The 26,391-nt window shown below is 47.0% G+C and overlaps 1 protein-coding gene across 1 annotated transcript in view; it reads right to left on the reverse strand.

Moving 5' to 3' along the window:
• The window catches only part of Ccdc6 (coiled-coil domain containing 6), a 98,617-nt gene that overhangs the window by 43,630 nt on the left and 28,596 nt on the right, over positions 1-26,391 (reverse strand). The window contains exon 2 of the mRNA XM_004657783.2: positions 281-430. Coding sequence (XP_004657840.2) covers positions 281-430 — 150 coding nt within the window. The remainder of the gene's footprint in view (positions 1-280; positions 431-26,391) is intronic.

The following is a 26,391-nucleotide window of genomic DNA, read 5'->3' on the forward strand; positions in this document are numbered from 1 at the left end:
CTTGTAACTGTAAAGAATTTTGTGTACACTGTAGATTCAATACCCAGACAGTGTTTAATTTTCTCGTCTTTCCAAGCAGCTGCCCACAGCTTCTGCATTCAAGGTTCATGCTCATCATGCCCCTCTCAAACATTCAGGACAGGGTACCTTTCCTGAGCAGACGTGCTCCAGAGACAGTCTGCAGGATCACTCTCCTGCCAATTTAACCTGAGCACATGTGTGAGGCAGAATGCTGCTTCACAACTGTTCTTCCTGGAGAGGATGATGAGGGACTTCTTACCTGCATCAACTTTCTGGAGAGCTCATTGGTGAGAAACTCTTCCTCCTTCTCATAATTGACAGCAAGTGTTTCCTTCTCCTTCTGCAAAGCTTGAATCTTCTTGAACAGAGTGTTACTGATGAATTCCTCTTCCTGCTCAGCTCTTGCTTGCTTTTGGGGGGGAAAAAAAAAAGAGGACAAAACAAAAACACATGGTAAGGAAACAGGAAATTTACTAATTGTAATATAGTTCTCATTTCCAAAGAGGGTGCCTGTTTCAATGAGGGCTCTATTTTTAACTGTGAGCCACCACACCCCCAAGAAGCACAAAACAGAGGAACTCAGCGGTGGCCAAAAGAACCAATTACTATTGTAGCCCAGCCACCCCCGCCCCCCGCCCCCAGCCTTCCAGGGTAGTGCATGCTCCTTCTAAAAGTGACAGATCAGACGTGCAGGCCCATACGAGGTTCTGAGGACGAGGCGCATTCCCAGGTCAATAACCAAACACAGGAACCTGCTCAGGCAGTAGTCCTACAGGACACCAACTCACACACACTCCAGGTTGTCACCTCCCAAAGACTCATTACTAAATATCTGAGTAACAGGTTTTTTTTTTTTAAATTATTTATTTATTTGCAAGCAGAAGGAGGGGAGACAGAGAAAGAGCAGAGAGACAGGCAGAGAGAGAATGGGCGCACCAGGGCCTCCAGACAATGCAAACGAACTCCAGATGTATGCACCACCTGTGCATCTGGCTTACGTGGGTCCTGGGGAATTGAACCTGGGCCCTTTGGCTTTAGAGGCAAATACCTTAACCGCTAAGCCATCTCTCCAGCCCCCGAGTAACATTTTTTACTGAAGCAGAGAAGTTCAATTCGCTTAAGAAGAAACGCATATAATTTCTTCAGGATGTCACTGGTACCCCAGAAAACCACCGCAGATATGCATGGCATAGGTACACGTTAGTGGAACCAGTACTGGAGGGAAAGACACTGACGGGGTGAAGTGAGAGGGCAAACAGTGAGAGCCCATGAGAGAAGCTTGTGTTTTTGTTTTTTATTTTGATTGTATTTCCATACTAGTAACTCCAGGAGGAGAGGAGAACACTTGTTGGCCACAGCAGGCATTACTGAATTAAATTGCATTGAAAACTGAAAACACAGGTGCCGGGGAGATGGCTTGGTGGATAAAATGCTCACGGCATAAACTTAAGGACTCGAGGTGAGACTGGCAACACCCACGTACAAGCTGGTGTGGCGCCTCGTGCCTAAAGCCTCAGCACAGGTTTCTGGCTATTCCAGCCGAACTGATAAGCTCCCGGGTCCGGTGGAAGACCCTGTTTTAAAAATACAGTGCAATGGGTGCAGAGATGGCTTAGCAGTTAAGCGCTTGCCTGTGAGGCCTAAGGACCCTGGTTCGAGGCTCGATTACCCAGGACCCACGTTTGGCCAAATGCACAAGAGGGCACTGTGAGTTCGTTTGCAGTGGCTGGAGGACCTGGCGCGCCCATTGTCTCTCTCTGTGTACCTTTCTCTGTCCTTCTTAGATAAACAAATAATAATAATAATAAACACAGTGCAAGCCAGGCATGGTGGCACACGCCTTTAATTTCAGCACTTGTGAGGCAGAGGTAGGAGGATCAACATGAGTTTGAGGCCACCCTGAGACTACACAGTGAATTCCAGGTCAAGCCTGAGCTAGAGTGAGACTCTACCTCGGAAAAATAAAATAAAATACAGTGCAGAGTTGTAGAGAAAGACACCCAAATTAACCTCTGGCCTCCATACGCACACGTGCATGCCCCTCCACAAAAACATATACACACAGACCACCTACACACACACACACACACAAAATAAAACAAATTTTTTTAAGAGGAGGCAAACAATTCAATGGGTAACAACACTGGCATTGATAGGTTCTGCCCCTGCCCCAATAAAAGTTTTAATAAACTAAACAGAAAAATCTAACCTTTATTGAAGGAAACTCATCTTTTCAGAAAGAAATGGACTCAGTTCTAGTCAAAGCATTTTCTGAACACCACAGTTTTGACAAATTTATCCCAAAGAATGCATTCCTGTTTTATCTGCCAAGCCTGGGGTCCAGAACTCCATGATTTCCACAGCTCTGGCACATGTCACTTGCAAAAACCCAAGAGAGCCGGCAGGACATGAAAGAGCATTCACCCAAATTAAGCAGTCGCTGTCTTTGCCCATTAAAAGACCCAACAACTACTCCCCCTTATGGAGGCCTCTTTTTGGTACCCATTTGCCAGCTGCCCATCACTGAGCCCTGATCCCCAAAGTCCTCGGTGCTCCATCTCCATGGCAACAGGAAAGTGTGTCTGAGCAGCTCCACAAGAAATAGTTACCCAAGCACTGGAGCCTGGGGAGATGGTTCAACACATTCCTAGAGAGGCCATGCTGAAAGAATCCAGGACAGCTGAGCAACAAGAATGTATCCATCAGATCACAAGTTCAAGAGCAGCCAGGAGCACAAAGCCAGTAGTCCCTGAATCCCCACCTTGTACCCCGTGTTTGACTTCGCTAGCCATGTCAATGCCTTACTCTCCCCACTGCAGGCAAAGAAAACTGGGACCTCAGTCTCCACTCATCTTTCAAAGCTCACAAATCTCAAGGTCTCCTCATGCAGGGGGCAGAAATCCAAAGCATTTACCGGTCTGACACCAATCTCCAAACCCACACTGTCCAGCTACCCCTTTATCTCGTTTTGACCAACCAAGTCCAGTAAGATTGGAATGTTGTTTACTCTAAAAGTTATGGCAAGCAAAAGACTGCAGGAATTGCATTTTAGCTGGTGATTCTGGACTTAGAATTCAAAACGGGAGTTCACCATGAATTAGCATCATTTTCCAGTCAGACTTGACTTTTTGCATGTGACACATTAGACACTGTGGACGAATAATTTAATCATAAGCTATCAAAGGGGTTTGGTAGACACCTTCCCCTTTACCTGGGACCTACAGTGGCCAGCAGAAAACAGGTGGACAGCGATACTGTGAAGCTAAGACAAGCCCTCAGTGTTTGTCTTTTCATTCATAGAACCACCCAGTTAACGGGACAAAGGCCTGCAATGCCGTGTAAAAAAGAACTTTAGGACAGAAAACAGATTAGCCAGAGGAGAATGGGGAGTGAACGCTTGTGGGTACAGGGTTTTTTTCTGGAGGTGAGGAAAATGTTTTAGACTCAGACATGCCTAACAGGTCTCAAAACATACTACAAGCCACCAAAATGCACACTTTAAAGGGGAACTTTATGCTAACTGAATTATACCTTGATTTTTAAAAAGAAAAGTCTCTCTCTCTCTCAAATAATAAAAATAAAATATATGTTTAAAAAGACTCAGAGGGGCTGGGGAGAAGGATCAATGAATAAAGTACTTACTGCACAAGTACAAGGAGCAGGTTTTGGACTCTCGGCACCAACGTAAATGCAAGCAAGCCTGGTGGCCTGCCCACTGTCTTAGTGCCCAGGAGGTGGAGACGGGAGATTACTGGGGCTACCTAGACTAACAGAACTGGTAGGCCTTGGGTTCAAGAAGAGACCGTCCTCAAAAAGGTGGATAGTGGTCAAGGAAGACACTCAAAGCCAACTTCTGGCTTCCACAGGCACATAGTATACAACCATGCATATCATACGTGCACAGGTAAAAAAAGAAACGGATCACCTGTCTGTCACAGACCTCCATGGTGCGCAGTCCTGCCCAGGGAGAGAGGAGAGGACCCGGCCTGCTATGACGTTCCTTCCCAAGTAAGTGACATGTCCAGGGGATGGGAAACAGGACTGTAGCAAACATGATCAGTCACCATTTGAGAACAGCCACTTATTTCTAGAGAAAGCCTGTTAGTAGGAAATGCAGCTCTCTGAGCCCCCAAACAAACACACGGCACTGTCCTGTCCAAGCCTGTTATGGACTGCTGAACCCTGGGGCAGAGGGCACAGCTGTAAGGAACCCCAGCACCTGGGAAGAAGAGGCAGGGGATGGCGGCGCTCGAGGCCAGTCCAGACAACACAGCAAAACGCCATCTCAAAGCCCACGCCCAGCAGAAGCAATCTTACCAAAGGGCTGGTTGTTGTGGCCAGCAGTGCTCATCAAAAACCCAGCTGAATTCTCTCCAGCTGCTCCAAGCTCTAGTTGGAGCTGTCTTTTTTGTTTTATTCCCTCTTCAGATTTTCGAGGTAGGGTCTTGCTCTAGCCCAGGCTGACCTGGAATTCACTCTGTAGTCTCAGGATGACCTCGAACTCACAGCAACCCTCCTACCTCTGCCTCCCGAGTGCTGGGATTAAAGGTGTGCGCCACCACGCTTGGCCGGGGGCTGCCATTTTAAATTGGTACAGATGTTAGGAATGAGCGTATACATGAAGACAGGAGACAGAATGTTCTAGTCAACAGCCTGGAAGGACAAGGACCCAGGAGAACAGGCAGACACAGCATCCTGACAGTGCGGGTGAACCTGGTCCTCATGGAGCAGTGAACAGCCCACCCCAGAGCAGTCTCCTGTCCATCCTTTGCATTCCTCCCCATGCTGCATGCATCATCCCAACAACAGTTATTTTCCAATCCTAAAACAGACCTTTGTATTTAAGCAGTAAGCCAGTTATCTTTCCAGTGTACCCCCACCCCAGACCAGGAAGGAGCCCAGGAAACAGCACTGTAAGAGCAAGACCTGGGCACTGGTGGGAAGACATGAAGGGTGAGCCAGAGAACGGATGGAAGGGGTGGGAATAAGACAATGCTTCATGTAGTCTCTTCCTCCGGCTTCATCACGTATGGAACCTGCTTAAAAGATGTCACTGCCTAAACACACCTCAATTCAAAACTAAACCTGAAACTCAAAAGCTAAGCACATGAATCAAGATTACCTCTGAACTCTCAGACATGTGAAGTATTAGGATCTCACTGAAGGATTTTTTTTGTTGTTGTTTTAATTTTTACTTATTTGAGACAAACAGAGACAGTGAAAGTCAGAGACAGCGAGAGAGAGCAAGAGTGAGAGACAGAGACAATGAATATAGTGGCTAGCGGTCCTGGCATGTCCAAACTAACTCCAGATGCACGTGCTACCTTGTGCATCTTATTTAACATGGGCATTGGGAAACTGAACCTGGGCCCTTAGGCTTTGCAGGCAGGCACCTGAATGTTGAGCCATCTTTCCAACCCAAAAGAAATTTTTTTCTTTATTTATTTTGCATGTGTTTGTATGATAGAGGATTGTGTGTTCTTAAATGTGTGATTTTTTTGTATATGGAATTCAATGTCTGTTTGCTAATGCTTAGGACTGGGAGAAGTTTGGCATCATCTTTTTCTGTAATTTGTGCGTGCTTGTGTGTATTTTCTCCCAAGTTGGATCGTGCTCGGCGCAAATACGATGAGAAAAGGCGGCACTGCTGTGGTGACGAGCAGAGACGTTGTGACAGGAGCCTACTGCATGTGGCCAGCAGCTCAGCCCAGCACCAAAGTCACTCCAGAGCAGAATCACACATTTCTCTACCACAGCACTCATGATCCGCCAGGCACAAGAGGCAGACCAGTTTCCCAAGGAAGAAATCTGTACTTGACTTTGACTGCAGAGAAAGGATTTAATCAGGGGAAGGTTCAAGTGACCACTAACAGGACTTGTGTTCAGTGCTTAATATCACCTTTCAGTTGGCTAATGATTTGTTTTAATAACAATCATAAAGCCAAGATGCCATGAAGCTTTAATGATTAAGAATCCAGACAGAATCGATTTACTGCTTAAACGGAAGAATTATACTTGAGCCATCTACAGGTGGACCTCCTGGAAGTAAGTATGGAAGCCACTTATCCATCCAATTACTGGGCTTTCCTGTGAGTCCTTAGAGAAAAACTTGCCTAAAATGTGCTCAGTATGAATCGGCCTGTAGACTCTGACCTGTAATGAAAGTGGAATGACAATATATTGAGATGCTATAATACGGTATAACAATATGTGCTTCAATATAGGGATGCACTTAAATGCATTACTCTCATGACTTAAACTTACTATTCTGCTGTCCAGCTGCTTATGACCTAAATTTTCATCTATTTACTTATGACCTAAAGTTCCTTAAGATCTTAGGTTGAGCAAGACATGGGGCACAATGCCCGTAACCCTAACACACAGGAGGCTGAGGAAGGAGGATCACTCCAAGTTTAAGGCCAGGCTGAGCTACACAGTGATTTCCAGGCCAGCAAAACAAATCAAAATCTTAGTTTGAAACCATACACGAAGCCATGTTGTTACAGCACAGCAGGAACCACCCAACACACAGCTGAATAAAACCATGTTCTTTCTATGAGACATACCACTGTGCACACTGGCTGTTGTGGAAATGCTGGGAGCATCAGACACAGCCAGGCAGCAGCTGGCAGGTCTTACAGGATTAGCTCATTTATTGGTCTTACCAATAGGTTTATCAACACAAACCACTTTCCTGCAGAAATCTGTTTAACAATGAAGTACCAGTAGGAGGGGAAGGGTGGCAGTGGCAAGGAACACAAGCCGAGGCAGTCCATCACTCCCTAGAAGGAGCAAAGAGAGGATGCTGGTTACACACCTGAGGACTGCAGTACTTCACTTAGTGAGCATGGGCTGGCTCACGCTCCACTCCGCACATTAATCCAGTGTCAGAGCGGCCAGCACACACCTATCCCTCTCCCCACTCCTCCCTCTCTCTCTCTCCCCCATCTTTCCTTTCCTCCCCCCCACCCCCCCAGAGATCAGAGTAGAACCATTTTGTCTCTGGAAAACACTCCATTATGCTCAGATTCTGTGTCCAGGCCACTGTCACAAAACGACAGGGCAGGAGACACACAGCCCCAGGAGGGCTCGAACTAAAAGGACATAAGTTACCAGTTCTATCACCCGCCTGTGGTGCCTTTCAAACCAGTCCAGCCAGCCTCACTGCTACCTAAGCCAGTCTGCAGTGCCCACACTGTGCCCTGCTACTTCTCATGACTGAACAGAGCCCAGCTCCATGTACACACTAAACATCCTCTCCACCCCTCGGGCTAGAGATGAAGTCGAGTCACAATCCTTACTGGACTGATGTCAAGAGTTAATGACAAACAGGCCACACTATGCAAGAAGGTCACGTGCAGCTTGACACTCCGTAGTCCAGCTGCTAGTTTACAAGGTGGTGCACACCTATGGCTGTGGGGCCCCAGGGGAGGCATGTGACCCTCCCAGGAGCACTGTTTGAAGAAAATAAATTTACACACATATATTTATCTACTTAATAGAGGAGACAGAATGGGCCTTCCAGGGCCTCTTGCCACTGCACATGAACTACAGACACAAACCACTTTGTGTATCTGGCTTTACATGGGTCCTGGGGAAATGAAACCATAACAGCAGCTTTGCAAGCAAGCACCTTGAGCCATCTCTCTCTCCATCCTGTTTTCTCTTTTTTAAAGTGAAAATAACAGTAACACCACCTCTCCCTCTGAGTTGGCTGTAAAGACATTACTAATTCATTTATCAGAGTACCCTATTTTACAAGAAAAAATAAGCAAGGATTTCTATACAGATCTTGTAAGCAAGTGTTTTCACAGCACAAGTCCTAACAGCTAGACAGTAGAAACCACCTAAATGTTCACATGATGAGGACAGAGGCGAGGAGCAGGGCCCCACAGAGAATGAGACAGTCACTCCTGGGCCTGGGATGGCAACGTGTGCTGACAGCAGGGTAAGCTGAAAATGTCGTGCCGAGCAAAAGGAAGCCAACATGTGAGGATCACACACTACAAATCCACTTAAATGAAGCATATGGGCAAATCCATGGACAAGCAGCAGCTCAGGAGCTTACTAGAGCTTTGGTAAGAGGACAGGAAGTGAGATTTAAGGGGTATGGTGTCCTTTGAGAGGTGATGAAAATGTTCTGGAACAAGATAATAATGGGTGCATAATTGTTTAAAGGAAGACTATAGTGACTATGCAGGCAAATACTCTTGTACACACACCCACTATTCTCACACACACACACACACGCACGCACACCCAGTATTCTTGTACACACACAACATGCTCATACACATACAATATTCTCGTGTACACACAATATTCTTGTACACACACACACGCCTTGTTAAATGACTTTGGAAAGTATGCGCTGCCCACAGAGAACCCCCTTCAGGGCATAGGGAAGAAGTCCTACCAATCCCCAGGACCTGCTCAATTACCCAGGGGCCCTGGGGAACAAAGAGGAAATTCTCTCCAGCCCAAGATACACACCGAACTCAACAAGGGCTCTGGCTACCAGAGAAGGAAAGTGGCAGACATGTGGTGAAGACCATGTTTGTATGCAGGGCCACACTTCTGCCCAGGGTGAGGAGCTTAGTTAGAGCCACCCTCTTATACCATGCATGGCCCATGTGACATGTGCACCTTTAAAAGCATGGCAAAAGCTCAGCATTTTTAATAAAGAAATTTTTCTTAAAAATATGAAGGTATTTTTTGTTTTGTTTTTAATTTTGTTTGCTCTTGTTTTTTTTTTGGTTTTGAGTTAGGTGCTTGCTCAATAGCCTAGGGCTTGCCTTGAACTCATGATCTTCCCGTTTCAGCCTTCCAAATGCTAGGACTGTAAGTGCTCCTCCCCTACCCTGTCTAGCATGCCTCTGAGTTGCTATTGTTTATTCCAGACACATAATGAAATGTGAAAATATTAAGTTGCCTCAGGTCCATAAGAGATGCAGACATCATAAAATTAATATGAAAAATTCTTACTGTATATCACTGCAACAATTCATGAATTTACACAATTATTAGGGATGTATGTTTATGTATTTTGACATATTTATAAAATGGCCCATGCTTCAAATATCATTGCTACTATGCTTAAAGGCAAACTCCAACCTGTAAATACTTGACAAGTTGTAAATATTCCATGTTTTAAATCAGTTGTTAGGATAACATTTTCTACTCCAATAAATTGTGATTCAATTCCCCAGGACAGTTTTCAAAGACTCATTCATGCCATGATGTAACTGAACTATGGAATGAAGAGAGACAGCCTGGCTCTGGGTTCCAAAAGTGAGATTCTATAAAAGTTGGAGAAGGGAAGATGCTGTCCCCTCTTTTAATATGGAACCAGTTTAAGGCACTCCCCAGCCCGGGAGAAATATTAAGGCGAAACTTCTGCCAGCTTAAAAAAATAAAACAAAAAAAAACACACCAATGTCAGAATCTACCTCTAAGGACGACCCCCAGGCCTCAGCCCTGGTTCTGGGGCCATGAGGAAGTCTCAGCATGTGACATGGGAGTCCTCTCTCTTACCACTGGTGCAAAGGAGTCGGCTAAGCTCTTCCCTCTCTGAAGAATCAACAGAGGGTGCTCTGTGACAAGAGGACCTCGGGAACTGGAGGAAAGGCCAGACTGGAGACAGCTAAGACCTGGACGGAGCCCACGCCCTCCCGCCCTTCCCCCACAATGACAGAGAAATCTTCAAGAAAATAAAAACAACAAAATAAGAACTTCCATAACAAATACAATCTCCTCAGGGAAGCTGGCTGTTCTGTAAACTGACTGCAAATGACTATCATTGTGGCTTAAACTGGCCATGCACCATTCTGTTGCCCATGTAAAGGTACCACTACTTCTGACACTCACAGCGGGAACCTCTATGGTAGCCCCCTTCTGCCCTCACTTGATAAATCTCTACCCAAACCAGCTACCACAAAGATGTGTTCATCACATATGTTAACACGCACGGGGGTGGAGGGGATAGAAAGCTAAGTAGTGTCTCCACTATAAGAACAGAAGCCAGAGGCCCTCAAGCTGCCTAGAAAGAGGCACCCATGCACAGTCTTCTGCACCTTACCTCACGTAACACACACTGACTTAACATCAGCCCGTATCAAAGGTGCAGACATGGACTCTAAAAAGCCATGCATGCTGCTGGAGCCTCACAGCTACAATTTCAACTGAAACCTCGGACTGGCTCCAGATTGCCCTGGTCCTTCCACAGCTGAACCTCAGCAGCCCAGTGACAATGCCAGCCACCAACCACGGGATGTGGCATCTTCCTGCAGCATCCAGAAGCCACTAACTTGCAACAGAGGTCAGCACTTAAGTGACTGTCACAGAACCCAAATGCCTCAAAGCAGCTCATCTTTACAAAGAAATACCCTGTAATTTCCGTGCCCAAACTGAAGAGGACTCAATATTGGGTAATTGACAGGTAATTTTTAACAGCTGTACAAGTGCCACTTTATGCTCCTGCTACCCTACCGCACACTCACCACACACAGCATTCCTGCGGGGTGACAGCCTACTCGGTAAATCCCACTCACTGGACCAGTCCTTCTCTCCTTCAGATACTGAACAAAGCACTCCATTATTAGGGCCAGGGAAGACCTGTCAGAGAGGCCAGGGGGCAGGTCTTTCTACAACCCAGACACTGAAGGCATGGCTTCAAACCTACAGTCCTCAGGAAAAGAGAAGATATGCATCCCAGGGGTAGAAACCTAGCAGGTCTACCCGGTATGTGGTGGAAGTTTTACTTATAGGAGGGAACTTGGTGTTTGGGAAGAGAGCTCCACCCCATGCTAGAAGGGCCCCACTATATGTCAGAATCCTGTAAGAAATCCTGCTAAAAATGACAAAAGGTGAGCGCCTGCTGCGTCCCTCAGGACTCTAGAACATGCTGAGTACAGTGTTCCTGTCTACAGCACCCGCTTCTGCTCATAAAGCAGGACGCAAAGGTGCCAAGAAAGGAACTTCTAAGGTACACAAGCCTCAACCTCTATGACCCTAGTCAGCCCTCCTGACTCCACAGGGAGAGGCCTCGACTCCAGTCAGCCCTCCTGACTCCACAGAGAGAGGCCTCGACTCCAGTCAGCCTCCTGACTCCACAGAGAGAGGCCCTGGTGTGGTCATTCTCCCTCCCCCCCCCCGTCTCTCTCTCCATCTGCCTCTCTCTCTCTATCTAATAAAGAAATAAAACATATTTAAAACATGACAGGTTTGATGGCACATGTAGTAGTACCTTTGTGTTGTGTTGCTGGGACAAAACGCCTGAGCAAAAGCAGGTGATGGAAGAACAGAGGTTACTTCGGCTTACAGTCTCAAGGGAAAGCTTCGTGGCAGCAGAGAAGAGCACAGCTGAGCTGGACAGCACCTCTGCCACGGCAGGTGGAAAACATCAGTGAGCTGGGGTAGCCGTGGTAAACTGGGGCTAATAAACCTCAAGGTCCACGCCCAGCAACACACCTTCAGCAAGGCTTCTGGCTGGGGAACCAAGCATTTAAACCCAAGAGTTTATGGGGGACATGTGACTTAGACCGTCACAGCACTGAGAGGTGGTGTCTGGGGCTTGCCAGTCAGTCTAGCCTACCCTGCCAGCTCCAGGCCCATGACAGATGCTGCCTGTAAAAAGGTAAAGGATGAGCTGGAGAGATGGCTTAGTACTTAAAGCGCTTGCATGAAAAGTCCAAGGACACAGGTTCAATTCCCTAGTACCCATGTAAGCTAGATGCACAAGGTAGTGCAAGTGTCCAGAGTTCATTTGCAGTGCCTAAAGTCCCTGGAGGGCCTATTCTCTCTATCTGCCTCTTTCTCTCTCACTCTCAAATAAACAAAATATATTAAAAAAACATTATTTTTTAAAAAAGGTGAAAGATACCTACGAAACACCATCTGAGGTTATCCTCTGGCCTCCACAGGCAAGCTCACATACGTGAACTCACACACACAAACACTGCTGGTACCACGCACCCCTTCTAAACCATGGTTGTACTCTGTAGCAACCAGTTATCTCATGTGCAACACCCCTTGACTCCAGTTGTTACGCTGCACCGATTCTCCATTAAATGTCCCCAGTGTGCACCGTCACATGTGCCCCGTCCCCCAGAAATGCCACGGCCACTTCCCTACTGTCTGACAGTCCGCTTGTTTCCAAAGGTTAGAGAGCACATGCTGGAACAACGTCCCACACACTTCCTGCCAGAGGTCCTCCCAAGATCCTCTGGCCCTGGATATCAGCATGCAGGTATAACATGGGGATTTAAGCCAATGGTTTTCTAGATTCACAGCCCTGAAGGCGTGTCTGTTTCCTGTGCAGCAGGTGAGGACATGTAGCTGTTTACTTCCGGCTTGCAGGCCTGGTCTTTCTAAATGCTGAGAGGCAGAGAATCACAATCCTATGAAAGCCAATGCCTTGGGGAAGACAGTGGACACAGGGTCTGTGAGGAGGCTGACTGGAGCCTGGCTGATGCTCTGCAGGTATACAGAGATTTTTCTGAAGTTCTGTGAGAGAGGAGGGAATGGGCAATCTAACCTTGGCTGCAAGGCGTTAACTTTTAGCATGAAATTTTCTTCTGGTTGGTCCAGCAGTCAAACTATGTTACCACCTTTAGACGCTGGAGTCAGTGTATGCATCCTATCAAAAAGGAACTTCCCAGGAAACTTTAGATTGTATGTGAGACATAACTCTTCCCCTGATAGAACCTCCCAGAAAGTATGCTGTGAGGAATTAAGGAGGTCCTGGATTCTTTAAACACAACTACACACTCCAAATGACTGAAAACCAAGGGCTGCAGGCGCTGCCTGAGCTCAAGGCTGGCGCAAGGCTGAGCTGAGTAGACATGGGCTCTGCAGACTTATCACCAAGCTTCGGGTCCATTCAGGGTCTGCAGGGCCCACCCACAGGTAGCCTTACGTTCCCCAGCCTACCTGCCTGTTTTTCCATATCCCACTACTTATTCTGGGATGAACTGTGTCCCCACAAAAGATTAGTCCAAGTCCTAATACTATGTACCTGTGATTGTGACCTTATTTGGGAATAAGGTTGCTGCAGATACGATCACGTTAGGATGCCGTCATTAGGGTGGGCCCTAATCCAATGACTGGTGTCATTACAGGGGAAAACAAACACAGGCGGCAACCCACTGTGTGACTAGAGGCAGGAACTCAGACAAGGAACACAGGAGCTACCAGAAACTGGGAGGGGCAAGGACAATGTACCCCTGAAGACTTGGAAAGGACCCAGCCAGGACCAGGACCTTGATATGGAACTTGCAGACTTCAGAGCCTGAGAGAACACGGTCGTGCTGTAAGCCACCAGTGCAGAGGATCTGCTGTGGCAATCATGGGAAGTAAGCACACAATACAAGCAGCACAAAACTTCCTTTTCAAACACACTTCACCCATGCATGGATATGTGAAAGTACATTTTTAAAAAAAATTTTATTTGATTATTTGAAAGTGACAAGGAAAGAAGCAGAAAGAGGGGGGGAGGGAGGGAGGGAGGGAGAGGGCTTCCAGCCACTGCCAATGAACTCCAGATGCATGCACCGTCTTGTACATCTGGCTAACATGGGTCCTGGGGAATCGAGCCTTGAACTGGGATCCTCAGGCTTCACAGGCAAGCGCTTAGCCAGTAAGCCATCTCTCCAGCTCTGAAAGTACATTTTAATGCCACTTTATTCCTAATATTTCAAAGCAACTTCAGGTCTCATTCAAGGTTTGTAGCAATATGTTTAGCTAAATTTGTCAGGGTTTTGTAAAAAAAACTTTTTTCAGTGGGGATGGGGAGGCAGGGGGCCTATTTAAAAGTATGAAGACTGAATAGTTGCAATGATGTAAGATCTGAAAGGCTTTATATGAGAATGCTCCCAATTCACTGGCTGAGGCGGTGTTACCATACACACACCAGTTGCCAGCATCCAAATGCAACAGAACACACCATGTTCAGTTATTCACACAGAAGACACATCAGTATCTAAGGCATAAAGGGAAAGAGGGAGAAAGTAAGCAGTTACGGGCAAAGCACATATGTACAGAAACTCATTTCCTTCTACATTTACCTGGCAAATCAAACTATGCCAAAAGGCATAGCAAGAGTAATAAAAGGGCAACGAGGACCTTACACTGAAAGAGGGACAAAGAGATGAAGCCGACTCCTCGGCCCTGAAAACCCCTCTGGCCGCTTCACCTGCCTTCCGCTCTCCAAGTCAAGGCAGGAGCTGCAATCTGTTGGGTACTTGTGCATGTGCGGGGGGGGGGGGGGTGTCCAGGGCTGTTCCTCAGACTCTGTCCGCTTTCTGACACAGTACCTTTCACGGGCCTGGAGCTCACCACATAAGGCTAGACTGGCTGGCCAAAAAGCCCAAGGACTCTGACTCGAGCTGTCACTGCTGGTTTTGAGATGAAGAAAGAAATGCAAGTGTTTTCTTTTTAATATTTTTATTTACTTATTGGCAAGCAGAGGTAAAGAGAGAGAAAAGAGACAGAGAAGGCATGCCAGGACCTCTAGCCACTACAAATGAACTCCAAATGCACGTGCCATCTGGCTTTACGTGGGTACTGGGAAATCGAACCGCGTCATTAGGCTTTGCAGGTAAGTGCCTTAACCACTGAACAATCTCTCCAGCCCTGTGCAAGTATTTCCAGAAGTCACACAGGCAAGCAAACGGGTTCTCCTTCCACTGCTCTGGAAAAGAACACAACCTGCCAAACTCTCCTTTAAGCTCAACAAGACCAAAGTTGGAATTTTTTGGTGTGTGTGCACATGTGACATAAGCACACTGTGTGCACAGATACACCCAGCCCTAGTGCAGAGGCCAGAGGATGATGTCAGGGATCCTCCTCTATCACTCTTCTTCCCTACTTCCTTGAGACACTCTCTCACTAAACCTGGGACTCCCCACTCTTCAGCTGCACCAGCTGACCAAGGAGCCCCACAAGTAAGCAACACCCTTCCACAGTCCCCCTCAAGGCTGGGACTACAGGTGTGCTTGGCCGTAGCCAGCTTCTGCGCAAGAGATGGGGACTGAACTCAGGTCCTCATATGTCCACGACAAGCGCTTGTACCCACTGAGCTGTCACCCCAGCCCCCACGTGAGATTTCAGTTCACAGAACTTGAAGATAATAAATCTGTACAATAGCAAGCCATTACATTTACTAATTTTTTATGATAGCAACAAGGAATTAACATGCATACTCTTGAATGATCACTTGTCCTGACAATGGACTAGTATGTCACCATTAGAACAAGTGAAAAGTGTCTCTCATGTTCAGTGGGAGAAAAACCAGGCCAAGAGCCTCAAGAACATGACACTATTGCTTAAGAGATTCACATCAATCCTCCGATGCTCTAAAAGTTACTAGAAAACACAAGCCAGGTCAAAGGAGGCTGTGAGAAGCAGTGCTGAGGACCCAGTCTTTATTTGGTAAACCTGCTTTCCAAAGTTCCCAAGGTAAGCAAGCATGTATTTACTGCAGAAAGAATATTCAAAGCTTAGTAAAGTTGGGCTCACCCACAGCGATGGTGCCAAGCTCCCTGGTACTGAGTCAGGAGACAGGGACAGGCCATCCAGAGAAAGCACGCAGAAGGGAGTCGGAAGAACACAGAAAGTTCAAAGGCTCACTCAAACCTGCTAAGCTCCAAGGCAAAGACCTTTTTTACACTTTTTACCACCTCAGGGGCCGCAGGAAATAGGCCTTTCAAAGGTGGGTATTACATTTCACTGCTGATGGATTTCCTGAAAACTACTCCAAACCCAAGCTTTAGCTCTAAAAGAACCAAGAAGTGTCCTGCTCTCTAGCTGTAACACTACGCAGCTTTGTAAGCGGTCTGCCCGAGCCTATGCTGCCCTCTAGCCTGAAACTGTGTGTGATTCTTTAGAATTCACTCTTTTCAAGGACAACAAACAGATCATGTTAGGACAAAACCCTTGACACTCCAACAGATGTGTAAGACCAACTCAACTACACCAAACTGGCCAAACCAAATGCCTGCCCATTCCTTTTGCCATGAGAGAGTCTGAATGTGTTTGACATCATGCCAAGTACACTGATATTTTAAGCTAGCTTTGAACTATACCCTCTTGCCTAAACAATAAGTAGATCCTGCAATTCTGAAAACTCCTGAGGAGAAGACTCTTGCAAGCCGAGCGAGTGGGTGACATGCAGGTGCAGACATGTCATCATACATAATCACTTGAAAGCATCATCCCTGGGCAGGGGATGCATCCGGGATTAACGTGCTTGCTGCGCAGGTGTGAGGACCAGAGTTTGGATTCCCAGCACCCATTTAAATGTCTGGTGGCCCACCTGGATCCCAGAGCTCAAGGAAAGGAGACAGGGGACCCCCAAGGCAAACTGGTTAGCAGACTAGCTGAATTAGCAAGCTCTGGGCTCAAGTGAAAGATTCTGCCTCAGGAAAATAAAAAGGAAAGCAATGAAGATACTCTGGACACATGGGCACACACATACACAGGATACCCATGAAGGTACTCAATGTCAATCTCTGGATGCACATGCACACGCACACACGCATGAGCCTGCATGCATACCACAAACATACACACATGCAAAAAAAAGACATCATCATTGATGTTAATGACTACACACCCAGCTGCCTTGTTATGTAGTTTTGCACCACTGTTCTCCCACTGACAAAGTTTGTGACATTCTTGACAACCCTCCCAGCCAAGAACAAACACCAGACCCAACTGCTTTCACAGGCCAGGTCTCCATCAAGTGTGAAGACAACTGCTATGTGCACGAAGGGCATCTGCTAATCTGAAAAGAAGGGAACTACCCAATTGGAGCCCTGCTTCCAAGCTGCACATCAAAAAGCCAAGCGTTACTTTTGTATGGTGAGGCTGAGTCTGATCCCCAGAACCAAGAAACTGAGCACAATATCAGCATAGCAACGTTCTTATTTCTTAAGTCATAAACCTAAAAATGGCTTATCTGTAGTAACTGTTCATGACAGAATTGTCTATTTGTTTAAGGCAGGGTCTCACTGTAGCCCAGACTGATCTGGAACTCACTCTGCAGCCCAGGCTGGTCTCCAACTCTCAAGAGAGCTTCCTACCTCCACCTCGCGGGCGCTGAGATTGAAGGTGTACCACCATGACATTGGGTTTTTAAATAAACACAAACAGCTAAGCATCTGACACCATTCTGGTCGATGAAAACAGCAAACCAAGGAAAGCTGACATCTCACATCCCAGCATGCACCAAAAGCTTTCACCAAACAACTTTAATGATGCACTCTCATAAAAGTTAGGAACAAGAGAAGGATGACTGCTACCATCAACATTCAGCATTGCACAGAATGTCCCAGCTAAGGCAATAAACAGAAAGGAAGATGGCGGAAGAGCTTCTTATGCCAGAGTTAGGTCCCAAAGTCAGCATGCGAGTGGGAAATGGCAGAAAGCTGTGCTTTCTTTGAACACACAGGATTCTGTTCAAAAACATGCACCAGGAGGGCTGGGTATTTGAAATAGCTCAGTGGGTAAAATGCCAGCCTCCCAAGCATGAGTACCTGAACTTTACCTGCAACACCCACATAAAATGGCAGGTGGGGCGATGCATGTCTGTAATCCCAGCACTGGGGAGGCAGAGACAGGTGAACTCCTAAGGCTTTCTGACCAAGCAGTCTAACCTAACTGGTGAGGCCCAGGCCAATGAGAGGCCCTGTCTCAAAGGAGGTGGACAGAATTCCAGAGGATGACACCAGATTATCCTCTGACCTCTCCATGCAGAGGCACCCCTAAAAACAAACATGTATGCGTGCATGTGCACACACACACACACACACACACACACACTCACTCACTAGTGGAAAGGCACAAGCACCTCAAGAAAGGAGACTGCCTGGGACGACCAACACTCAATGGTGAAATGACAGGAGAGCCGACCCTGGCTCAGTCATCACTCTCTTCTGTTTGGCAACTGGAAAATTAGAGTATGTAAATATCTGGGAGAAAGATACGGACAGAAAACAGTCATTCTGGACATCACCTGCCTAAGATTGCAAGAAAGCCAACCATTCTTGTTCATCAAGGTTCCCAGACCAAGTAACATATTACATACAAAACAAGTCCTAAATGCAATGGACAGTGGTGATGAAAACCCCCTTTTCTGAGAAAAGACCATGGCCTGTGAGCTGTGCCTAAAGAAGTTTACAAAACTCAGAGGGTTCAAATAACAAAAAATAAAACAGGGCTTAATGGAGAAACCGGAGGTTTTTAAATAAATTCTTCCCCAGGACTTAAAGGACACTACGTAGAATGGGCAGGATCATACGAGTCAAAACAACTTTCAAAAACAATGTGTCAGAACTTGGCAGAAAATACAGGGAACTAGAATTACAAACTTGTATAGGAAAGTAGGGTTATAAAATCAAAATGGGGTTATTCACATAAGAATGGAGGTTACAGAATCAGTAAGTCTGGGTATGTATGCAACTGACGGATAATTTCCAGGCCACAGGAGTAACACCTTCTGGATATGTGGCACTGGGAATGTGCCCACGGCCTTGCACATGCTCTACCACTAAACAACATTCCTGATTCAAAACAAACATGGTAACATAAGTTAAGGTAGTGAGTGCACTGCCCTTAAGAGCAAAGCTGTCCTCTTCCAGTCCCTCTCCTGTTCATTTCATCTACCTGCAGCACTCAGGCTCAGGCTCTGAATCGACTGACTCCAGCACTTCTCCTCTTTCTGGGTGCTCCACGGTGGACCTCACCACTCTCCACCAGCTTTCTGCAACACACATTCTGCAACAGCAGCTGAGCAGTCACACACAGCTACAGCTGCAGCTCCGTCACACGTGCAAGCACCCACACATCACGAAGGAGGCGCCAGAAATAGCATGCTAAATGCTCTGGGAAAAGCAGGTGCTGATCAGGCCCTGTTCCCAACCAAGGTGGAAGGGTCAGAGGGGAGTCTAAAGGGACCCAGAAGGCGACATACAGCTCCAAAGTCTTCACAGCTGACCAGAACGCTGGGGGTCAAAGGTCAGATGCCTTCTGCTCCAATCCTGCTCTCAAAGCAGTCACACTGCAATACTCAAGTACTCCCAACTGGACATCCCAAGAGATCCGCTCTGACAAAGATGAGCCTTTCAGAAACTCACCTCTGTTGGGCAAGGCATTCATTGACACCACATGTGCTCTTCAGGCCAAGCCCATGAGAGAAAGGCCAGGTGGTTGGAGGAAAGCCCCTGTCCTCAGGCACCATGAAACTCTTTCAGCAGTAGGTGCACAGCAGGTCAAAAGTTATTCTCTGCGAGATCCAACAATAACATCCTAAGAGGCCATTAAGAAATCTGGGTTGGGCTAGAGAGATGGCTTAGCAGTTAACCTTGTCTGTGAAGCCTAAGGACCCCAGTTCCAGGCTCGATTCTCAAGGACCCACATTAGCCAGATGCTCAAGGGGGCGCACACATCTGGAGTTTGTGTGCAGTGGCTGGAGGCCCTGGGGCACCCATTCATATTCATATTCTCTCTCTCTCACTGTCAAATAAATAAAAACAAAACAAAAAAGGAAAATTTGGGTCACTATTATAACCACCCTCACTCAACTGGTAAGGTCAAATGTGACTATTAAGCAGCTGCTTTAGTCCACATGACTCCCCAAGGATCGCCTACAAGCACTAAAGCCAGTCTTTCCAAGACAACAGCCTCAGTTAAGTCTGCAAGCAAGGATGGAAAGGGCACTGTCCCAAATACACTTGCCCTTCAGAACAGTCTACTTAAAGGTCACAGCTCTCTCTTAAGAACATTCATGGAGGACAGACTTATGGAAAATAAAAGCCTAAACATTTTTGTTGAAAATCAGTGAAAAGCAGCTGCTGGAAACCAGCATCTGCTCTGCTTCTAGGCTAGAGCTCAACGAGATGACAAGCCAATCAGACACAAGCTAAGTCACACTGTCCTCCTGCAAGACACAAGCTATCTCATAAAACATCTACCTACATCACACAAGGTCACCAGGAGCACCAAGACAATACTAGATCACTGTGAGATTCACAATGCTCCCCACCCTGGTCCTCCTTGACCCACCACAGCTTGGCCCACTCCCCACAGGTACGATCTGCTGGGGCAACCCACCAGGGGAGCCCACACGCTAAAACCACCGACCCCAAAAGAACCTCGGCTACCATGGCCTCTTCTCTTAAGACTGCTCAAGCGAAGCCTGACCCTCGCTTGGTCTTTCTCCCACCTGCAAAGAGCAACACACCCAACTCCTGAACAACACACCCATTCCTGGGAAGGGGGGGGGTCTTCTCCTGCAAGGCACAAATTATTTCATCGCTTTACAACTTTCCATGGCAACCCTCGTATGTTCCATTTGTATAGAAGTCAAATTTCACTCCATCTAAAATTGAACATTTCAGGATCACAGTTACAGCTTTAAAGACCATTCTACCTCTGAGATAGAGCATCTCGGGTAGAGTTCCTGAATGCATGGAGATTTTTACTCCATTCTCTTTAATTATATCAAAAGACATTTCCCTCTCACCAAATGGAGAACTCTTTATAGCAACAACTCTGGAGAGCCACACTGGTTTTCCTTCTAAAGCTCAAAGCACACTGAACCATGATGAGTCTGAGTGGACCATGGTTTCCACATGTATAAATTCTGAAACTACTAAGTGTGTACTGGGGATGCAGTCCTGGAAGGCATACGGCCCTTCTGGGCACCCGAGGTCAAGACACAGCTCAGAAAGGAAGATGGGAGAACGCAGAAGACGAGCCGTGGGAGGAAGACGTCACACACCCAGGAGCGGAGCTGAGTGCGGTCAGCGCTGAGGAAGAGCAGGCCAGCTGGGAGGGCCTCCGAGTCGGCAACGCTGAGACGGTGGTCTCCTGACCCAGGCGCAAGTCACACAGCTGCCCTCAACCTCTGAGAGTGTCAGCATGTCACTGTTGTCTATTACATATGTTATACTACATACAAAGTGTTTTGTTAAAGGGAGGGAGGCAGCACTGTGTGATGGAGGGGCCTCCAGTGAACTGAAACTCTTAAAGGTGCCATGTCTACTACTTCAGACCATGCTCAAAGCTCTCTGGCCTTATTTTCCACCTAAGAATGCACTCATGGACATTCAAGAGGCCGTTTCGAGAGGCCACGTGTCATTAGCCTAACGCATACAGCACAGCCACTTGATGAAGAGGACATCCTGCCCTGAGTGCAGCCTGTCACCACCATCTGTGTAACTCAGGGAGGGCTGCTCAGCTATGACACCATCGAGATGGCTCCTGTGTATCAGCTGGCCTGGCACAGGAGAATGTCCAACTGACCCCTGCTGCATCTTCTGTCCTCATCCTGGGGCCTCGAGTCCTGTCCAGCAGGTCTCTCAAAGCTCTTCTGGCTTTACTCACCAGTTGACTATCCTGCAATGGCTTTACCATCACACTCACTGTGGTGGTGTGATTCGGGGGTTCCCCCATAAACTCAGGTGTTCTGAATGCGGGGTTCCTAGCTGGTAGAGACTGGAGAATTAATGCCTCTTGGAGTCGGTGTATCGTTGGGGGCGGGCTTATGGGTGTTATAGCCAGTTTCCCCATGCCAGTGTTTGGCACAGTCTCCTGTTGCTACTGTCCACCTTCAGTTGGTCCAGGGGTGATGTTCACCCTCTGCTCATGCCATCATTTTCCCCTACCATCATGGAGCTTCCCCTCGAGACTGTAAGCCAAAATAAACCCTTGTTTCCCAAAAGCCGCTCTTGGTTGGGTGATTTCTGCCAGCAATGCGAACCTGACTGCAACGCCCATCATACCTAAACTGTCACCTGTGTCACTCAACCAAGACTCCTCCCTGACTATCACTCGTCAAGCACCCTCTGCTGACTCCACCGCGTCAGCCTCAGTCAGGGCGCCGAACGTCACACAAGGCCAGGGGCGGCAGGGGTACAGGCAGGAGGAAGCGAGGCTGCAGAGCCTCCCTGAGAAGGTGTGTCCTCAAAGCAGCACACTTTCTTCAAAGCACTCCTTCTGCTTCGGAGTCCCTGAAGAGCACAGTGAGGTGGCGTGGTGATGACACTCTCCTCTTGTAGAGGTAGTGCAGGGCCTCTGTGATTTCCAGTCTCAACTGGAATTAGTTTTTCTGTATGAATTCATCTTGAAATGTACTGAGTGTTCTTTGCACACAAATATGACTTTGAGAGTGGAGGTGGCATAGATGGGCGGGGCAAGTGAGGAAAAGCATTAAGAGGTGATTTTCACAGGTGCACGGAGGCTAATGACCAGTCCTAGCCAATGAGAAAATGGACCTGCCTGTTCTCACAGCCTGGGAGTCTGTTACCTAACTGACAGTCCAAAAGTCATTTCTGGGCTACAGAAATGCTCCGTGGGTACTGCTTTCTTACAGTACCCACGTGGAGCCAGATGCATGAAGCAGAACATGAGTCTGCAGTGTTTGCAGTGACAAGAGGCCTTAGTACACCTGACTACACATACATACATCACACACACACACACACACACACACACACTATTCTCTCTCCTCTCTCTTCCTCTCCTCTCAAATAAATGTTTTCAAAGAAAAAGAAATTTCAGGCTGGAGAGGTAGTGTAGCAGTTAAGGTGCTTGCCTACAAAGCCTAAGGACCCATGTTCGACTCTCCAGATCCCGTATAAACTAGACACACAAAGGTGACGCAAGCACAATGTCACACATGCCCACTAGGTGGCACAAGCATCTGGTGTTCGATTTCAGTGGCTGAGGCCCTGGAATACCAATTCTCTCTCTCTAACAACAACAACAAAAAAATCCCGAGTCCCCATAAAGAGGAAAGTGTGTGATGGGATAGATGGCAGCAATATTCTCATTTCCCAGTTCTGTCCCTGAGAGACGCACAGTGAATATGGAGGAATGGTGTGATCTGCTTTCAGATGGCTGGGCAGGGATGGGGGGAAGGGAGCTGGTGGGGGAGGAGATGGCAAACACAGGTGAATTCTAGCAGAGAGTAGAGGCAGTTCGTTAGTCTGATCTATTTTTAACTGTAAAAATGTGGGGAAAGGGTACATCTTACTCCAACCCCAGTGGATCACAGCACTCTGAAGGGTTTCATGTTAAGAAATCAGCTGGGTCCACTGCTGATGTGGTCTCCAGGCTCCAACTTGCCGTGTGTCATCAAGGGCCACTGAGCCTTACTGGACTGAAACACTTGCCATGTGTCTTTACAGGAAGCTGACAACCCAGCATCTCCCAGAGATACCAGGGCGATGATGGAAAGGTGGCACTAGATGCCGGAGGACGGAGCTCCAGGAATGCAGCTCTGGCCTCACCTATGCTGGGTGGCTTCTGGTGACATAGCTGTTGTGGATTACCAATGCTCCTTTAAGTAACTCCAATCAACTGCTTTGTTAACCAAGAAGACTTGGGCAGAACCGTTTCTGTGGTCTGCCATGGGTTCCTCTTGTAGTCACCTTCTCACTGCTGCACAAAGCACCAGACCAAAAGCAGCCGATGGGAAGAAAGTTTCAATTTTGGCTTAGAGTCTCGTGGGGAGACTCCATGATGGCAGGGAAAGGATGGCACGAGCACAGGCTGGGCATCACCTCTGCCACAGCAGGTGGACAGCAGCAGAAGAGTGAGCTGCATACTGGCAAAGGGGAGCTGGCTATCACACCCCTAAGCCCACCCCCAACAACACACCTCCTCCAGCAAGGCTCCACCTCTCACACTGCTGAATGCTGGAGACCTAGCATTCAGAACACCTGAGTTCATGGGGACACCTGATGCAAGCCACCACAGTACCCTGGTCTGTGGTGAACAGACTCTGTTCATGCATCCCCAGGAGAAGCCACACAACTCCCTTCCATTAGTTATGGAAGCATGGGTTCATGACAGGAAGAAAAAAAAAGGCCAATTAGGAAGGTTTATGCAAAGTTGCTTAAACTACAAGTCCTACCTGACTAAGCACTAACACTAACTTGTATTCCTGACTGGTTTTCAAACACCAGAGCCAATTCAACTGATTATATAGTTAATGAGAAATCCACTTTGTTCTACAACTTGTAACCACTGAAAACAGAGAGCTCAGATTCCCATCATGATGGTAGTTAAGACAAACCTGAACACAGTTCACAACAGAAAAAGTCCAGTGTGTCTTCAGAACTCAAGCCCTCACTTTTTACAGCAAGAGTTGGAACTTGTATAAATTTCAAAGAATGCCAGCTTCACCCACGACTCAAAAGGAGTGAGCCATCCTAACAAAAGGCTGGTCTGTGACAGGGTTTGAAGCCCCTGCAGATTCTTACCAAGATGAGTACTGGGTGATGGGAACCATGTAATCTACACTGCTTCACTTCTAAGTTATTTAATCAAAAGAGCCACTTGCAGTAGTAGAGTTGGGCTGGAGACAAGCTTACAGTGCTTGCCATTAGAGCACAAGGACCTGATTCAAGTCCCAGGCACTCAAGTGAAAGCCAGGTGCACTGGCGGATGCCTGAAATCCTAGTGCTTGACAGGTGAAGACAGTGGTTCCCTGACACCCAATGGCTGGCTGATCCAGCCGAGCTGGCAAGCTCTGGGTTCAGTGAGAATAGATGCTGTCTCAAAAAATACCGTGCAGCCGAGTATGGTGGTGCATGCCTTTAACTCCAGCACTAGGGAGGCAGAAGTAGGTGGATCACCACGAGTTCAAGGCCACCCTGAGACTACATAGGAATTCCAGGTCAGCCTGAACTAGAGTGAGACCCTACTTGGAAAAACCAAATAAATAAATAAATAAATAAGGTGAAGGGCTGGAGAGATGGCTTAGCAGTTAAGGGGCTTGCCTGCAAAGCCTAAGGACCCAGATCCAATTTTCCAGGTTCCACATAAGCCAGATACACATGGTGGCACATGTATCTGGAGTTTTGTTTGCAGTGGCTGGAGGCCCTGGTGTGCCCATTCTCTCTCTCTCTCTCACTCGCGCACACGCGCTCCCTCTCCCTCCTCCCCTCCCTCTCAAATAAATGAAAAGATCTTTGAAAAAAATAAGGTGGAAAGCTTTTGAGGAAGACACCTAATGTCAACCTCTGGCCTCTATGTATACATACACATACATACACACACACACACACACACACACACACAAACACACACACACACAGGGACACATAATAAAAAAGAAGAAAGTAGACTATATATCAGGAGGGAAAAGGTAAGAAACATGGCAGCTTTTTCCTAAGTAAAAGCAATTCCTGCAGAACTCAAAAAGCACAAGATGGATTGGCTTCTGGCCAAGATGGCGACCGCCTAGCTACGCTGCAAATACGGGGAAAGAAAGATAGATGCAGATCCTAAGGAGAAAGCTGCCCCAACATACCTCAAAAGGGGCCCGACGGAAACTAAGGACAATTGGTGAAACAAGCAAGGGTGCTGTTTTCCTAATGAACCGGATACCAGCACAAAGGGGAAGGAGACCAACACAGAGAAAAATCAACTCCTACCAAATCAGAGAGCCAGAGCCTCAGAGGGCCCCTACACCTCAGCACTGAAGCAGACCAAAAATGAACCCAACATGGCTCGGGGAAATTTTGCGGAAGAGGGGGCGGAAAGAATGTCAGAGCCACATGTTGGGTCATGATATTCAGAGACATTTATCTTACCCATAACTGTGGGCTAACTCCACAAGGCACGACCCATTTACATCAACAAGGAGGGCCCATTGGAGGGGGTAGATCATGGATAAGTCTAAACAATGGTACCAAACTAACTGTATTTGCTGAAAAGAAAACAAATAAATTAAATTTTTTTTAAAAAAGCACAAGATGTTTCTTCCTACAGACAATCAAAGGCAAAAGTGTTAAAAAAAAAAAAAGTGACTTCAAAGAGACCAAGGAAAATAAGAAAAAGATGACTCAATACCACCCAAATAAATATAGACAAGAAAACCCTCAAAGCACACACTCTGAGCTGGTAATTCCACCCGAAGATGATCCGACAGGTAATATAAACTATCACTAGGAATTATTAAAGGAGTAATTTCTGTGACTTTGCTGGTAAACAAGGCAACAGACACAATCAATAAAGACACTGAGCACAGTATCCCCATTCTATGCACTATCTGCATGAAGCCCCTGAAAAGGGCAACTCTATGCCCACGGATGAGTTATGAACTCCTAAGATGTGCTATTGAATAAAATGGGAGAAACGGGGGGGGGGGGGGACGAAGACACTGAAAGAAAGTACAATGTGTTCCCATTTCTGCTTTAGAAAGAGGCCCACTTGTGCATGCATACAATTTACCTAGAAAAATACAAAGGAGGTGAGGATCAATAGTTATCTATGTGGATGCAAATAGGTCAGGGATAAGAGACCTGTCCTGCATTTTGTAATATCAGTTCCAAATGCATAGTCATGACTGTCTAAAACTTC

This window comes from Jaculus jaculus, chromosome 18 (assembly GCF_020740685.1).
Source record: "Jaculus jaculus isolate mJacJac1 chromosome 18, mJacJac1.mat.Y.cur, whole genome shotgun sequence".
In the NCBI taxonomy this organism is placed as follows: domain Eukaryota; kingdom Metazoa; phylum Chordata; class Mammalia; order Rodentia; family Dipodidae; genus Jaculus; species Jaculus jaculus.